At 44.7% G+C, this 17,797-nt stretch overlaps 1 protein-coding gene across 2 annotated transcripts; it reads right to left on the bottom strand.

Moving 5' to 3' along the window:
* Nucleotides 1-3,039: 3,039 nt before the first annotated feature.
* Nucleotides 3,040-11,215, bottom strand: RPS21 (ribosomal protein S21). Of its 2 annotated transcripts, none has more exons than XM_078769298.1 (6): nt 11,189-11,215; nt 10,713-10,783; nt 6,253-6,316; nt 5,173-5,244; nt 3,213-3,268; nt 3,040-3,094 (listed from the first exon to the last, which is right to left on the bottom strand). In XM_078769298.1, the coding sequence occupies exons 2-6, from the start codon at nt 10,760-10,762 to the stop codon at nt 3,085-3,087; spliced, it is 252 nt and encodes an 83-aa protein (XP_078625424.1). In that variant the 5' UTR covers nt 10,763-10,783; nt 11,189-11,215; the 3' UTR covers nt 3,040-3,084. The 2 variants fall into 2 exon arrangements, with proteins under 2 accessions (XP_078625424.1, XP_067967247.1); XM_068111146.1 differs by having other exon boundaries at nt 11,144-11,189.
* Nucleotides 11,216-17,797: the final 6,582 nt, after the last annotated feature.

Genomic DNA, 17,797 nt, shown 5'->3' with positions numbered 1-17,797 from the left:
GGAAGAAGAAGCTGTAATACCAAATTCGTACACTTCCAGAATAGTTTGATTTATTTGTATTCAAATATCTGGTGAATGTTTTGTATTTATTTATGCGAATGTGTGCTTGTATGTAACTGTCATTAATTTTAAAAGCCTTCGGCACTAACGAGCGATTTTTTTTTTAAACTCAAAAAAAACCATCTTTTTTTTTTCATTTTTTTTTTTGGCCTTAAACACTCCCAGGCACTCACTGATCAACCTCTGAAAGTTTGACGTAGACCCGTTCAGCCATCTCTGAGAAAAATGGCGACAGACAGAGAGACGTCTCTCTTACATAGTAGATTTGCTTAGATATGTTTTGAAGGTCATATCTGGTCAGAGTTTATTTATTTTCATCTTTCTAAGTTCATGATCTGTCCCAGTCTCCACTTGGCAGAGTAGTGGAAGATTGCACAGCACTTCTCCATCTTTTGTTGATGAGAATGTCGTCAATCCGATTTATAAGTTGCCCCAATGTTGTGAATGTTTGAGAAACTCGGTTCCATCTTCAGTTCTGGTGCCCTCAGCGACTGGATTTCCTTGTGGATTTGATCCACTCCCATCATAACAGCCAATCCTACACCAAAGCACTTTCCTCTTCCCAAGTAGCCATTTGGGTGCTTTCAAACCTGGGGGGCATATCATCCACCACCTTAGGAAGCCTGAGAGTAAAGAGGAGAGTTAAGATACTACCAAGGCCGGGGTCTTTCACCAAGAATGTACAGTTTAGTCAGGTTCACTATGTTTTTTCGTTCAAAATTTTGGTAGATTAGCAAAACTATACATTTCTGGAATATTCAGAGCATGAGGAATCCAAAAATTAATGTTTGCATTTGCGTAGACACCTTTGCGAAAATGACCCTCAGGACAGTGATGAAGATCTGTAAAAGCATATTCCTGAACGGTATAGACCCAGTAGATCCTGTGTATAGGACTTATAGTTCAATCTGATACTACCTATAACTACCTATAACAACCTATAACTTCAAAGGACTTGCAATATCATGTATTATGTAATACAGTTATATCACAAATATAAAGACAATGGTTTTCAATTACCTTTGTTTGTTGCTTTTCTATAATCCTGAGCACTATTTTGAGGCCTTTATTGGATTCCTTGACCCAGAAAACATAGGATTAGCATATTTAATTAAGTCTCTAGGTTGAGTAGAAGCCGAGATCGCGCAAAATATGTATTTTATGGCGGCCATTTTCAAAATCCAAAATGGCGGCCATGCAGGTGTCTGTGCAAATGCCAACATTGATTTTCAGATTCTCCATGCTCTGAAGATTCCAAAAATGTACAGGTTTGCTAATCCCAAAATTTTGAAAGAAATTATATTTGTTAACATAGTGAACCTGACTAGTAGTTAATGCATTGAATGGTCCCCTTGGAATGGTCGTGGTCCCAGAAACATTACAAGTTTCAATTGCAGCTCGATGGGTACCTAGAGGCATTGGAGACGGAGGGCTTCACGGATGACAGGACTTGTAAAGAGTATGGATGGATGATTGTGTGCATGTGTTGAGTGTTACGTGTGTGAGAGGGTTTCGTCAAGGGATAGTGTGGTTGGTGCTGCATATTGTTCACCCAAAAACAACCTTCACCCTGCCCCTCTCACTCCCCCCACCCCCTCCCCAAATAAAAGAATAATAATTGAAAAAACAAAAAGCATTTCCTCGTTTTGTTTTTTAACACCCATGATATTCCTGAGTCTGCCACACTGTTCTCATCCCAACTCCCTCCATTATCCCAATGAAATGAAGTCGTTTTGACAGATTTATTTCATCCAGCATTGGTGCAACGCTGGCATGATGGGCCAAATGGCCTCCTTCACCTTTGCCTTCTTGCAATTAGGAGTAGCATTGATTGGAGTGAACTCACCTCTAAGCTGCCGTACTTGGTTGATATCCTGGGCCTAGCTATAAGGGATCACCCAGTGTTTCACAGAAAGGGTCCATCATCAATGTGTGTGCTGTCCCTCAGACAGACATTGAACTGGGCGTCCTGTCTGCCAGCATTATTTTATTTACCGTAGTCGTCTTTTCACATTCGGTGTCTTTCTCGAAGAGTTGACGAAAGTCGATAAAGCTAGGGGCTGGATAAACATTTGAGGGTATTGAAGATGTTGGTTGGAAAAGTTGGAAAGTTAGTCTCACTTATGGACCTTGATGTATTTGGCAATTCATATGGGTCTGCTTTTCCTATAACCTGTATTGTTATCCCGAGAAAAGTGTCAAACGTATTGACGTGCTCAAGTTTCGGAACAAGCTTTGACCCCAATTATTTGCCGTAAATATGACGTCATTATAATTTGAGAATGTACAATGAAGTAAAACATGCAGAAAAAAGGTATCTTTACCTCAACCTCTGTCTACCTTCGGTGGGGATGTTTGCACCGCTGTTTGTCTGTGTCTGAGCAGGATATCTCAAAAAGGTATGGACGGATTCAGACGAAATTTGATGGACAGGTTGGGTGTATGAGGACAAATCGATTAGATTTTGGTGAGGGTCCCAATACTATAATTTTTAGTGATTCTCCCAATTCAGAGATAGGGCCAAAACTGATATATAGCACGATATTTCAGTTGTGGACCGATTATGACAAAACTTGATGGATGAGTTGGGTCGGTGACGAGAATAAGCCGATTAAATTTTGTTTAACGTCCAGAAGCAGATCCAGACTACCAGTGGGATTACAAAACCGTAAACCGTTTTGGTGGTTCGTGTGCAGCCACCCGGCTGTTGGTAGCATCATTTATCTGTGGGCGCGTCTGCCGCTGATGCAATGCATCTCTATAAGCAGTATCTGGTACTCATTTTGCCGACCTCAGAAGGATGACGGGCTGAGTCAACCCGACCTGGCGTTAATTCAACGGGATTCGAACTCAGGACCTTAGGATCCCAAGCCCGCCGCCCTAACCATTAGGCCAACACCAGGTATTAGCATGTTCGTAAACAGGGGACTGCCTGCACTAGAATTAATAAAATGCACAACAGAAACTTCACACAAGATGCAATGTTTGAAATTTATTTCATTTCTTCTCAGGATCACAAAATCTTTAAACGGTCCTAGAAGGGGAGGGTTGCGGGGGTTTGGAGAGGGAGGGAGAAGGCAATACGTTAAAATCAGTGTAAGAAACGCAATGCAAGGTACTAAAGTAAATAGTAGTTCCAATATATTCCTTACTTTGGGATGATGCCATCATCCTTCGCCAGCCTCAAGAGACAATCATCAGATTCACCCTGTGAGGATAAACAAACAAAACTAACAAAAGAGCTTGCTTGAGGAAATGTACTGTAATCACACTACAACTCGAAAAGTGTCGTTTGATTTATATGCACTGCTGAACAGCTGGACAGAACGAGTTGAAAATCTGGTGGTTGTACTCGGAGCGTGCATGGGAAGGTTTTCGAAAGTAACTAGAACGGCACTCTTCGAAGTTGCGACGTCGATCAATATGCCTCTGCCCACATTATCACACATACTTGTACCAAGTTTGATTTAAATCCCTTCAGCTGCTCTCAAGCAAGTTATCGGAGCAACGAAAACCTATCACAGACGGACAGACAACCCGAAAACATAATGCCTCCGGCGACTGAAATTGCTCGGGAGGTCGGAATTAATTTCCCGGGGAGGTCATGGTGGAGTAATTAATGCGGCCGTAATTTGAGAGGCATCGACGTGTCTAATTCTAATGCATCAACATGGCCAGGTTTCTCACTCATTGAATATAATTATTCAACAATTCTGATGTATGCTCATCTTACTATAACTCACCAAATGTCTGTCTGTCCGTCCGTTCCCAGGTACCGCAAAAACGGCTGAACCGATCGCAACGAAATTTTGGGTGGGTAATCCTGGGACCCCTGGAGTAAAATAGGCTATATTGGTTTTCCAAATTTTTCCAGTTTTTCCAATTTTCCAGTTTTTCCAAACACGATGGAATAATATTTACCAATATGAACAGTGATGTGGCTTTTATTGGAATTCTAAAAAATACTGTTTAGATTTTGATGATTTGCGTGTGATATGATTTAACGGATGTTTATATAAATCGTTTAAAATATAAAAAAAAGCCTTCAATTTCTGATATTTTGCCTTTTAATTTGGGCCTCCCAACTGAAGCCCCGCCTGTAGGTACGTAGGGTGGGTACCGTTGGTAGTACAGTTAATACACCTTTTAACTATTCACAGGGTTTTGTGTGACTTGTTGGTGACAAATTCATGACTTTAATGACCGAAGATTAAAATTTCATACTTTATATTTACATCATGCACGCAAAGCAAAGAGCTGGTTTAAACTAGAACGGTGAAGAATCACTTAAAAAAAAAAGTTATACTAGCTGATCCGGATCTTCACCAAAATTGAATCAATTCTTCCTTGTCACACACAACCAGTCCAACAACTTTCGCCCAATTCCATCCATAACCGAAATATCCTGCTATGTATATGTTGGTTTTAGCACCATCTCCCAATGGTGAAGAATCACTTTAAAAATTCTAGTAGCCGGATCCGGATCTTCACCAAAATCTAATCATTTAGACCTTGTCACATATGCTACATCTCTGCTAAATTTTGTCCGAATCCGTCCACAACCTTTTGAGATATTTTGTCCACAAACAAACGGGCAGACAGGGGTGAAAACATAACCTCCAACAATTGGTTCATGTCTGTCTGTCCGTCTAGAAACGTCAGTTTATGATCGAGAAACAATTCAATTCGTATTGAATGTTATATTTTGAACATTAATCGGACGTTCTTACAGAAATACAAGTACAACTCGAATGAGCAATCAAATATGGCAGACCCTCATCAGGACTTGTTCTTGTTTGGTTTTATCATGTTTTACAGACCTACACGCATTCTAATTGCACATACTTTATGGAGGTACTTGGTTGAATTAAAGATGGCGTGTATTACTGGCTACCACTAGGTGGCGTTTGTGGTCTACGTCAGCACATTCTGTGGGGACAAACAAACAGGCAAACGGACCCGAGTGCAATACTCTGGTGAGGGAAACAAGACAATACAATACCAGTCTTTAAACATGAATTTCACCCATTAAAAAAAAATACAAATAATAAAAATAATAATAATAATCATCAACTGCATAAAAACAAAGAATCGTGCCATTCATCTACCCACCATTTTCCGAATTGCTCCACAGATGGCGTAGGTCTTGAACTGACCACCAAAACGGCCAGTGGTGGGATCAAGCTGCAGACAAAACACATGTAAAAGAAAAATGCCTACCTGAAACAAAATACCTCAAAACATTTAAAGGCCTTCTCCCATCACGAGTCGTCAATGAGCTGCAAGAATAACCTAAAAGGTACATACACCACCCCTCTAAGCTGTCTAGCCTTGGTGTGAATCCCAACTGAGCCATAAACGGTCGCCTCGGTGTTTTATAGGCAGGGCGATTCATCAATGTGTGTTGTGTGTACCATCTCTCGGATGGACTTTAAACTGGCTTCCCGTCTGCCGGAATTATTCGGTCGATGTTAAACATCCCACGGTGTCCTTCGTAAAGAGTCGGCAAGCTATCGCCGCACAATGGCCAAACTCCACATTCCTGCTCTAACCGACACGGGCAGGGCACCGCATCAGCGGCACAGCCGTGCCGCCAGCAAATTATGCTGTACCCACAGCCATATGCTGCCTATGAAAGAAGACCAGCTGTCAAAATCAATGGTCCATTTGATTCAGATACAATCTTTACTCACAGGGTTGAAAAAACATCATAAGCAACAAAACTTCCAAAAGGTACGAATGAAAGTGGAATATCCAAGAAAAATACCGCAGTGAGTGAAGAGTTATTGAATGAATGTAAGAATGATCGTTTTAAGGCCATTTTTCCCTGCTAGAGCGGGGGTTAGCCTTGCGGGCCCCATGACAATCATGGTTCCCTGTTTTGAGGCAATGTTTTTATGGCCGGATGCCCTTCCTGACGCCAACCCTTAGTCACCTCTTACGACGTGCAGGGAGGGATACGGTGTACCTATTCTAAACCGGGGTACACACCGGGATCATTCATCCCAGCAAGCTGGTACTCGATTTGCCGACCTCGGAAGGATGACAGGCTGAGTCAGCCCCCCTGCGTGAATTCATCGATCGACCGGGATTCGAACCCAGGATCCTAGGATCCCAAGCCGGCACTCTAACCGCTAAGCCAACACCAGGCACAGTTATTACTTCATCATAATGCACATCAAACCAAAGTACCTCAGCAATGTTGATCTGGATGGATGCATGATCCTTCGCAGAAATAATACGGTTGCTCGCCGAGCTAAAGGAAGAAACATTAATGTGCATTATAAACAAAACAAAATAATGTAAAAGAAACATTTACTGCTAATGCACTTTGTTCAATGTTCCATCAACTTAATGTTGCCAATGACAACGTTTTCTTTGTCAATCTGTTAATACAATCTTTATATTTTTATACAAGCCAAAATAAACAACCATACACACTTTGCAAAAACACTTCACATGGATGTGCAAAAACACAAGCAAGGCCGCAATATGCATGCATCACATCGTTAGCCACATGCTGGACTGATCGAAAGCAAGCATGCGGTGTGGGAATGCCATTGCGCAATGCCCAAATGTACAGTGATATACAGCCAGATCAGTGTACAGTGCGCAACTTCTGATTGGTTGAAATTTTAGGAGACTGAAATGATCCGTTTGATCACATGGTGCTCCTCCAATGATCACATGGTGCTGCTCCAATGATCACATGGTGCTGCTCCAATGATCACATGGTGCTGCTCCAATGATCACATGGTGCTGCTCCAATGATCACATGGTGTTGCTCCAATGATCACATGGTGCTGCTCCAATGATCACATGGTGTTGCTCCAATGATCACATGGTGCTGCTCTAATGATCAAATGGTGCTGCTCTAATGATCAAATGGTGCTGCTCTAATGATCAAATGGTGCTGCTCTAATGATCAAATGGTGCTGCTCTAATGATCACATGGCGCTGCTCTAATGATCACATGGCGCTGCTCTAATGATCACATGGTGCTGCTCCAATGATCACATGGTGCTGCTCCAATATTCACATGGTGCTGCTCCAATGATCACATGATGCTGCTCTAATGATCAAATGGTGCTGCTCTAATGATCAAATGGTGCTGCTCTAATGATCAAATGGTGCTGCTATAATGATCACATGGTGCTGCTCTCATGATCACATGGTGCTGCTCTAATGATCACATGGTGCTGCTCTAATGATCACGTGGTGCTGCTCTAATGATCACGTGGCGCTGCTCTAATGATCACGTGGCGCTGCTCTAATGATCACGTGGCGCTGCTCTAATGATCACGTGGCGCTGCTCTAATGATCACGTGGCGCTGCTCTAATGATCACGTGGCGCTGCTCTAATGATCACGTGGCGCTGCTCTAATGATCACGTGGCGCTGCTCTAATGATCACGTGGCGCTGCTCTAATGATCACGTGGCGCTGCTCTAATGATCACGTGGCGCTGCTCTAATGATCACGTGGCGCTGCTCCAATGATCACGTGGCGCTGCTCTAATGATCACGTGACGCTGCTCCAATGATCACGTGACGCTGCTCCAATGATCACGTGGCGCTGCTCCAATGATCACGTGGCGCTGCTCTAATATTCACGTGGCGCTGCGACTCCATCTCAGAGAAGACGTGCACTTAGGTTTTCCGTCATGTCATGACTACAATTATCTCGACAATAGCTGAAAGTTGTGTGGAGCCAACTATTGTTTTGGAAAACACAATAAATGGGTTAATGTGTGAAGGAATCTTTCTTCAAGCAACATTAAAATGTTCTAGTATTATTTTGCTGTAAGTTTGTCGGTAGGTGATTGAATAGCTGACGGGAGTGTTCTGTGATTACGAGTTGCGAGGTTGCTGGTATGAAAAGCACTGAAATTTGAACTGCAGGTGTCGTGATAAAAAGTAATTTAAACGTGGGTACTGATTTTTATGAAGTTTGATTCACCAGCAAATAATATATGGGAGGGCCTCCACCAAATCAAGTGTGACCCCTGATAATGCCATCAACATGCATGAAATATGTAACGATCTTTTGGATTTGACCACTGGTTCATTGCCCAGGGTATGGATGGTGACTTGGTTTACAGGGGTCAAAACGCAACAAAGAAAAATAAATTCTCTCATTTTGATATCGGGTCATGCCTGATGGAACTTTTTGCCACCTTTCAACTTCACTTTAAGTGGTAAGTATGGGGATTTGTGATGGCACGCCATCGATTAGCTCTATTTTCCTTCTTTTGGAGAGTGAGTGGGAGTGAGATAGAAGAGGCCAAAATAAAAATATATTTCTTACACATGAACATAATGTAAACGTCATCTCTCCACTCCCCCCACCTCACTACTCTACAAAAATTATAATGGAAGCACTAAAGCTATTCATGACATGTATATAGTACAAATAAAGTGTTTAAAATGAACATGGACACACACACACACACACACGGGGACAGACACACACACACACACGGGGACACACACATACGGGCACACACACACACACACACATACGGGCACACACACACACACACACACACACACACATACGGGCACACACACACACATACGGGCACACACACACACACATACGGGGACACACACACACACACATACGGGGACACACACACACACACATACGGGGACACACACACACACACATACGGGGACACACACACACACACATACGGGGACACACACACACACACGGGGACACACACACACACACGGGGACACACACACACACACGGGGACACACACACACACACGGGGACACACACACACACACGGGGACACACACACACACACGGGGACACACACACACACACGGGGACACACACACACACACGGGGACACACACACACATACGGGGACACACACACACATACGGGGACACACATACGGGGACACACATACGGGGACACACACACACATACGGGGACACACACACACATACGGGGACACACACACACATACGGGGACACACACACACATACGGGGACACACACACACATACGGGGACACACACACACATACGGGGACACACACACACATACGGGGACACACACACACATACGGGGACACACACACACATACGGGGACACACACACACATACGGGGACACACACACACATACGGGGACACACACACACATACGGGGACACACACACACATACGGGGACACACACACACATACGGGGACACACACACACATACGGGGACACACACACACATACGGGGACACACACACATACGGGGACACACACACATACGGGGACACACACACACATACGGGGACACACACACACATACGGGGACACACACACACATACGGGGACACACACACATACGGGGACACACACATACGGGGACACACACATACGGGGACACACACACACATACGGGGACACACACACACATACGGGGACACACACACACATACGGGGACACACACACACATACGGGGACACACACACACATACGGGGACACACACACACATACGGGGACACACACACACATACGGGGACACACACACACATACGGGGACACACACACACATACGGGGACACACACACACATACGGGGACACACACACACACATACGGGGACACACACACACATACGGGGACACACACACACATACGGGGACACACACACACATACGGGGACACACACACACATACGGGGACACACACACACATACGGGGACACACACACACATACGGGGACACACACACACATACGGGGACACACACACACATACGGGGACACACACACACATACGGGGACACACACACACATACGGGGACACACACACACATACGGGGACACACACACACATACGGGGACACACACACACATACGGGGACACACACACACATACGGGGACACACACACATACGGGGACACACACACATACGGGGACACACACACATACGGGGACACACACACATACGGGGACACACACACATACGGGGACACACACACATACGGGGACACACACACATACGGGGACACACACACATACGGGGACACACACACACGGGGGGGACGGGGACACACACACACGGGGGGGACGGGGACACACACACACGGGGGGGACGGGGACACACACACACGGGGGGGACGGGGACACACACACACGGGGGGGACGGGGACACACACACACGGGGGGGACGGGGACACACACACACGGGGGGGACGGGGACACACACACACAGGGACACACATACACACACACGGGGACACACATACGGGGACACACACACACATACGGGGACACACACACACACATACGGGGACACACACACACACGGGCACACACATACGGGGACACACACACATACGGTGACACACAGTCATACACACACAGGGACACAGTCATACACACACAGGGACACACAGTCATACACAGGGACACACAGTCATATACAGGGACACACACACACTACTGAGTAGTGAGTACTGACTACTGTGGTCTGTCTCACTGACGAGGTGGAATACGGTTGCAGCAGAGGCTAATCTTCCATTAAAACGAAGACATCACATTAGCTACATGGCTTCATGTTCATCATTTGGACAAATGCACAATCTATAAGTATAAGTATAAGTATAATAATAATAAACCACGATTTGGAGGACAAACCATTTGCGAGGGACGTAGAGGTCGACAAAATCACCCACGTCGTTCTGCATGTCGGAATGAGATGTAATCAACTGTTAAACAAGAGATGGTCATCGTTAGACAACTACACCAACCAAGCAGTCTCCCTAAAAATCAAAATGGACATTTACTGGAGGTTAACACGAAGGAAAAATTAAATAAAAACCCTCAAACAAAAACAAGAAGCGAACTACAATCAGGCACAGCATGTGGAGACCAGGCCGACAAGGCCCAGGCTCCAATTTACTCGAGTCGAATTCCATCCATTCCACAAGCGTTCGCGAACGAAAAGGCAGATCCAATATGTTCGTCATGATAAATAACTCATTTCATGACTATTGTACGAACTAATAAAGTGTAAAATTAAAAAACCACGAGTCTGTACAGTTACAGTTAAAAAGCATCAAACGAACCAAGAGACGAAGGGGAAAAAAGAAAGAGTGCAACGCGCGAGGTACCTTGGGTAAAAATATTCTTCTTCTTCACGAGTGAAGGAGTGATTGTTGTAGTTGTCATTGTTGAAGTGTTAAAGTCTACCCAGAAAGAGATGAGGAAGAACTGGCTCGTTCCCAAAGTGTTACGATGCATCACCTACACACAAACTCCACTATCCTTGTAGGACCCGAGATTTGCGCTCGACTGGACATTAAAAAAAAAAAGGAAGTATATACGTTCTTAGCAGCATTGCACAACAGCGTCATGGCCATCATACTCCGAATAAGAGTTGTTGAGCGAGAGGATGGAGAATAAGGAGGAGGATGACAACACAGGTCTGCGAACCATCAATGGAGGATGGATTAGCATCCCTAGGAATCGTTATACATCATGTTAGACAGTTCCACCTAAAGGTATTCTCAGCCATTCATCATCATCTTTGCACGTTTAGATCGCAGGCGGGTGCAACTCACGTATTGACTCCCTTATTAAACCATGACCTTAATGCCAGACTTCGCCATATTAACACCTGTCATTTTTATTCCGTGAAACCTATAAAAACCAATATAGGTCATGGGCACGATATGCTCACTGTGCACCCCCTACCCCCCCCCCCCCCCCATAATCACATCATTTCGCGTATGAACTGATTCTATCACCAAGTTACCTCGAGTTTCAACCTAAAGCTGCTTTTTCGTTTACCATGAAACATACACCAATTACATATGTATCCAGCAAACTACACATCATTCATATCACTGGGATTGAGAAATCCAAGATGACCACCATACGTTGGCCTAACATTGTGCAAAAACTCGTATTCCTCGTGGTATAATGTGGAAAATTTTCAATGAATGATGATGACGTTTTTTGCTGAATGTATAATTGTATAGTTCATAAACTGCTGCTATGAGATATACACAGTAAACACATACTGAGAATGAACAAATTCATACATAGCCAACAATTAGGGTTGCCACCTTCAATGTGGAAAAATAAGGGACACCCCACCGCCCCCCACGAGAACATTTTGAGATTGTTGCCACTTTTAACCCATTTTTCATGCTTTTATGGACAAACATATCTCTCCACGTAAAGTGTGAGCAGATGAGTAGGACTAGTTGTTCTGTGGATATGAAAGAAACTTCAGAGGTTCCGATCCACTGCTTAGGCTGTGGATCAGAAAGATTGCATTTTACTGACATATGAGACTCATACATTGGCTTTGTAGCCTGTGCTGCCCCACATTGTTGGCAGATCAATGAAAATACATCTTCTCTGAGCATCAGTATAGATAAATGAGATTCAGTCAATATCTCAGTTAAATATCACATGCAGTCACGTGAAAAAGTAAGTACACCCCTACATTTATCATGACTTCAAATACCTAAAATTAGAATCAGGTGCACCAGCTCAGGTGCAAATGATTAGAACATCGTTAGAGAGGATCTTGGAGGAACCTGTCTTATATAAACCTCAGACATTTCGTTTGGTTTGCTCTTTGTTGTTGAAGTGTGCGGCGTCACCATGCCTAGATCAAAAGAGCTCTCTGAGGCCTTCAGAAAGAAGGTTATCGATGCCTACGAGTCTGGGAAGGGATTTAAAAAGATCTCCAAACAATTTGAAATCAATCATTCGACTGTCCGGAAGATCATCTACAAGTGGAGAAGATTCCAAACAACTGCCAACTTGTTCAGTCCAGGCCGCCCCAGCAAGTTCAGCCCGAGAGCAGACCACAATATGCTGAAAGAAGTCTCTAAGAACCCCAGAATGTCATCACGGGACCTACAGGTAGCTCTTGACACTGTTGATGTCAAAGTGCACGAGTCTACCATTAGAAAGAGACTGCACAAATTTGATCTACATGGGAGGTGTGCCAGGAGGAAACCTTTGCTGTCCAGAAAGAACATCAGGGCAAGACTAAAGTTTGCCAATGAACACATAGGCAAAGACCAGCACTTCTGACACAATGTGCTCTGGACAGATGAGTCAAAGGCTCTGGACAGAGCTATTTGGCCACTGTACCAGAAGACATGTTTGGCGAAAACCAAAGACAGCATTTGACCACAAGAACCTGATACCAACTGTAAAGCATGGTGGTGGAAATATTATGGTTTGGGGCAGCTTTGCTGCATCAGGGCCTGGGCAGCTCACCATCATAGAATCCACTATGAATTCTTCATTGTACCAGAGGGAGCTTGAGGATAATTTGAGGCCTTCTGTCAGAAAGTTGAAGATCAACTGAAGGTGGACCTTGCAACATGAAAATGACCCTAAACATACCAGTAAATCCACCAAGGAATGGCTGAAAAGAAAGAAATGGAGGGTTCTGGAATGGCCAAGTCAAAGCCCGGATCAAAATCCCATCGAGATGTTGTGGGGGGATATGAAACGAGCTGTGCTTTCAAGAAACCCCTCAAACATCGCACAGCTGAAAGAATTCTGCATGGATGAGTGGGCAAAAATTTCTCCCAGTCGATGTCAGAGACTGGTAGACAGTTATTAGAAACGCCTACTTGAGGTTGTTTCTGCCAAAAGGGGCAATTCCACCTATTAAAGCCAAGGGTGTACTTACTTTTTCCACATGCGAAATTTGCATTTATGTTTATTCAAATTATACAATGGACTACAAAATGTAAATGTTTCATGATATTTGTTATATTATATCACCTTTATCGATCAATATTGTTGAAATGAAGATCAAATAGCTGTATGTTGAAATATGTTGAAAAATTCAAAACTTTACATGGGGTGTACTTACTTTTTCACATGACTGTATGTGCATTCCTAAATAGCAGATTTGTGGAAGTTTTCCTTTTACTCAACACCACATCAATTAATTGACTGACAAAACAACTTACAAATTGTCATTTACAGATTTATATTTCAATCAGTTGAACTAAACAAAAGTAGATACAGCACAAGTGTTGCCATTTGGTGTACAATTTAGACCAACTACCCATTTGGTGTACAATTTAAAGAACTTTAATTCAGCCGATTGAACAGGCCTAAAATATTTACATATAAATATTTAAATATTTACAGTATAGCACCTTAATGCTACGTGGCGGCGAGAGTCGAGCCCGCGGTGCCAGCGGTTTCGGACCTGTACGCACTCATGATTCCATTCATGGCATCCACAAAAAGGGAGGGGGACAAATCAAGGGCAGAAATGAAAGAAATGAGGGATGAAGCAAGGTGTAACAAGGGCGAACTGAATGCGAAAATGGACGCCCAAAAGAATGACATAAACAAAATCAATGGGAAAATGGACATCCAGAGAGACGAAGCAAGGAGTAACATGGAAAAATTGGAAAGTAAAATGGGTGGCCAATTGAAAGAAATGGGGGACAAATCCACCCGGGAATTGGAAAAATTTAGGGTGGCGTCGAAGAAGGACATGAAAAAGGCAGGGGAGGACATTTGGCACAGGTTGAGCGAGGAGGTCGCATTGGGACACGACGAGGTAACGCGGTGTGAGGAGCGCGTGGGGAGCGAGGTAGAGCAGAGCGCAGCTAAGTTGACCGAGGGTATGGAAATCGCGACTCGGGGTGTAAAAAAGCCGACGGTCGCCGAATTGGACAGGAAAATTTCAGGCGCGCGGGCGGTCGTCGAGGCAATCATTGAAATAAAAGAAATAATTGAAACCGAAGAGACAGTAGAGTTGGGAAATGAATCGCGGGAGGAAAAAATGGAATCCGCGCAAAGTCTGTGTTCACATCGTGATGTCGTGCTTGCTAACCCCAATAAAAGTTTGCAGGTGCTGCCGGAGAAGAAGGTCCCCAAGGTGAGATATAATGGCACGAATGTGTTTGGTGGGAAAAGAGTTTTGGCGCGCTTGGGAAAGAAGCGAAACCCGGGGAGTCGTGGAAGGTCGATTGTGCGGTGTACGAGGGCGACTGGCGCGCGTGTGAGAGAAAAGTGTGCACCGGAGCACGAGTGTGTGCGAGAAAAGTGTGTTACAGAGTCTGAGGGAGAATACAACAACAACAACAACAACATGCATTTTAAGGCCATTTTCCCTGCTAGAGCGGGGGTTAGCCTTGCGGTCCCAATGGCAATCTTCTCCATATTGCCCTATTTTCTGCATCTCTCCTTGTTAACCCCTTTGCTTTGCTCGCATTTCTTCTTCCACCATCTTTAGCCAAGTCTTTCTCGGTCTTCCCCGTCCTCTACTTCCTTCTACATTCATTTCCATCACTCTTCTCAACCAGTCACTTTCATCCTTCCTCAACACATGACCAAACCATCTCAACCTGTTCCTCTTCACAGCATCAATCACAGGCTCTATTCCCATCATCTTTCGCAATTCATCATTTGTCTTCCTCTCTCTCAACGATACTCCGCACATCCACCGAACCATTCGCATTTCCACCCTTTCCAGCCTCCGTTGCTGCTCGACATTCATGACCCATGTCTCGCTCCCATAAATCATAACACTTCTCACACATGCAGCATACACCTTTCCCTTCAACTTCAACGACACTCCCCTCCTCATCAGCATGCCACTCAGTTCCAGAAATTTCTTCCATGCACATCTCACTCGAGCAACTGTTGCCGTGTCTGATCCACCTCCATTCAGCATGTCTCCGAGGTAGCAAAATGTTTTCACACCTTCCAGCTTCACGGCGTCTCCAAGATCCAACTCAACATTTCCTCCATCTGCAGCTCCCTCTGTGCACACCTTACATTTGAATGTAGCTGCCACACTGGTTAATGGCCCTCTCAGACCACTACATTTTTGATGAACCCACTCAGCGCACATTGTACATTGAATGGAGTTCACTCCGACACCCTTCCTGCACACAGCACATGGCCACTTCCCAGTTCTTTCCACCTCACCACATGCTTTACCACTTGCCATCACCTTCGTCTTTCCTATATTCACCTTCAGACCTTTTGGCTCCATACATTCCTTGCACTTGTTCATCTTTTCCTTCAGTCCATCCATACTTTCCGCAATCAACACCAGATCATCTGCATACAACAACTCCCACGGTAAACCCTCCTTTACGTTCTGAGCCAGCACCTCCATCACAGCTACAAATAGTAGTGGACATAGTACCGACCCCGATGCACTCCTACCTTCACCTCAAACTCACCACTGTTCCCGTCCTTCATCCTTACAGCTGTGCGCGCTCTTTTGTACATTGCCATCACTACTCTGATCAACCATTCCTCCACTCCTAACTTCCTCAATGCCCATGTCAATACTTTGCGTGGAACCCTATCGAATGCTTTCTCCAGATCAACAAACCCAAGAAACAACTTCTTCCTCTTCTCCATGTACTTCTCCTGCAACTGCCTCACAATAAAGAGCGCGTCTGTCGTTCCTCTTCCTGGCATAAATCCAAACTGCATTTCGTCGATCTTCACCTTCTTCCTTATCCTCCTCTCCAACACCCTTTACTTTCCATTACCTTCATTCCATGCTCCAATAACTTTATCGTTCGGTACGAGCCACACTCCAGATGGTCACCTTTCCCCTTGTATAGAGGGACGAGGGTACTCAGGTCCCAAGCCACTGGAATGCGGCCTTCTTTCACCACCAGATTACAGATCTCTGTCATTCTCTTCACACTTCCCCAACTTCCTGCTGCCTTCAACATATCTCCCACAACTCCCGTCAGCCCTCCCGCTTTTCTACTCTTCATTGCTTTTATCGCTTCCTCAACTTCCTTCTCAGTTATCTTCTCTGCCGGTCCTAAAACTGGGTTACTCTCTATGTTGCCATCCCATTCATTCTCTGTATTCAACAGCATTTCCATATATCTTTTCCATCTTCCTTTAATTCCATCTGGGTCCACAACGATTTGTCCCACTTCATCCTTCAAGCAACTCACCCCCATCACATCACACCTCTCTTTCGCTATCTGCTTTGCAATCCTGAATACCGCTCTCTGACCCTCTTCCGAATCCAAGCGTTCTCCGAACATTTTCCTACATGCCTCCTGCGCCTTTGCTACCTCTTTCTTTGCAGCCTTCTTGGCTGCCTTATAACTTTCATGCTCTGCTTTTTCTGCTCCCGTACCCTTCACCTTCTGCCACTCCTTGAACTTCTTCCTCTTCTCGTCAATCCTCTTTCCAACTTCATCATCCCACCACCATGTTTCCGAGTGCCTCGGTGGTCCTTTTGTCCATCCACATACCTCACCAATGGCTCCCAACAGACTATCTTTCATTGACATCCAACGACGTTCAAGCTCTACCACATCATCCTCTACCCTACTCAGCCTCTCTTTTAATGCCTCCCTTACTGTCACCTGTTTCAACCTCCACACCTTCATTCTCGGTTGGTACTTCACCCGCCGAGCTCTCCGCGCACCTTTCACCCTTATGTCGCAGACAACCAAGTGGTGCTGTGAAACAGCCTCCTCCCCCGGGATCACCTTTGTGTCCCTGAGGTGCCCCCATCTCACCTACGCACCATCAGGTAGTCAACGGTTGTCATCGACCCACCTGACGTGTATTTATCAAGCTTATTATCCTCTTTCTGGAACTGAGTGTTACAAATCAAGCTTAATCAAGCAAGTTACAATCAAGCAAATCAGCTCCATCAGCAAACTCCAAAATCCTTTCACCTTCTCCATTTCTCACACCATATCCGTAACCCCCATGAACTCCCTCAAAAC

Source organism: Myxine glutinosa, unplaced genomic scaffold (genome assembly GCF_964187855.1).
Source record: "Myxine glutinosa unplaced genomic scaffold, kmMyxGlut1.1 SCAFFOLD_2006, whole genome shotgun sequence".
NCBI classification, from domain to species: domain Eukaryota; kingdom Metazoa; phylum Chordata; class Myxini; order Myxiniformes; family Myxinidae; genus Myxine; species Myxine glutinosa.
This window is presented reverse-complemented; position numbering and strand designations above follow the sequence as displayed.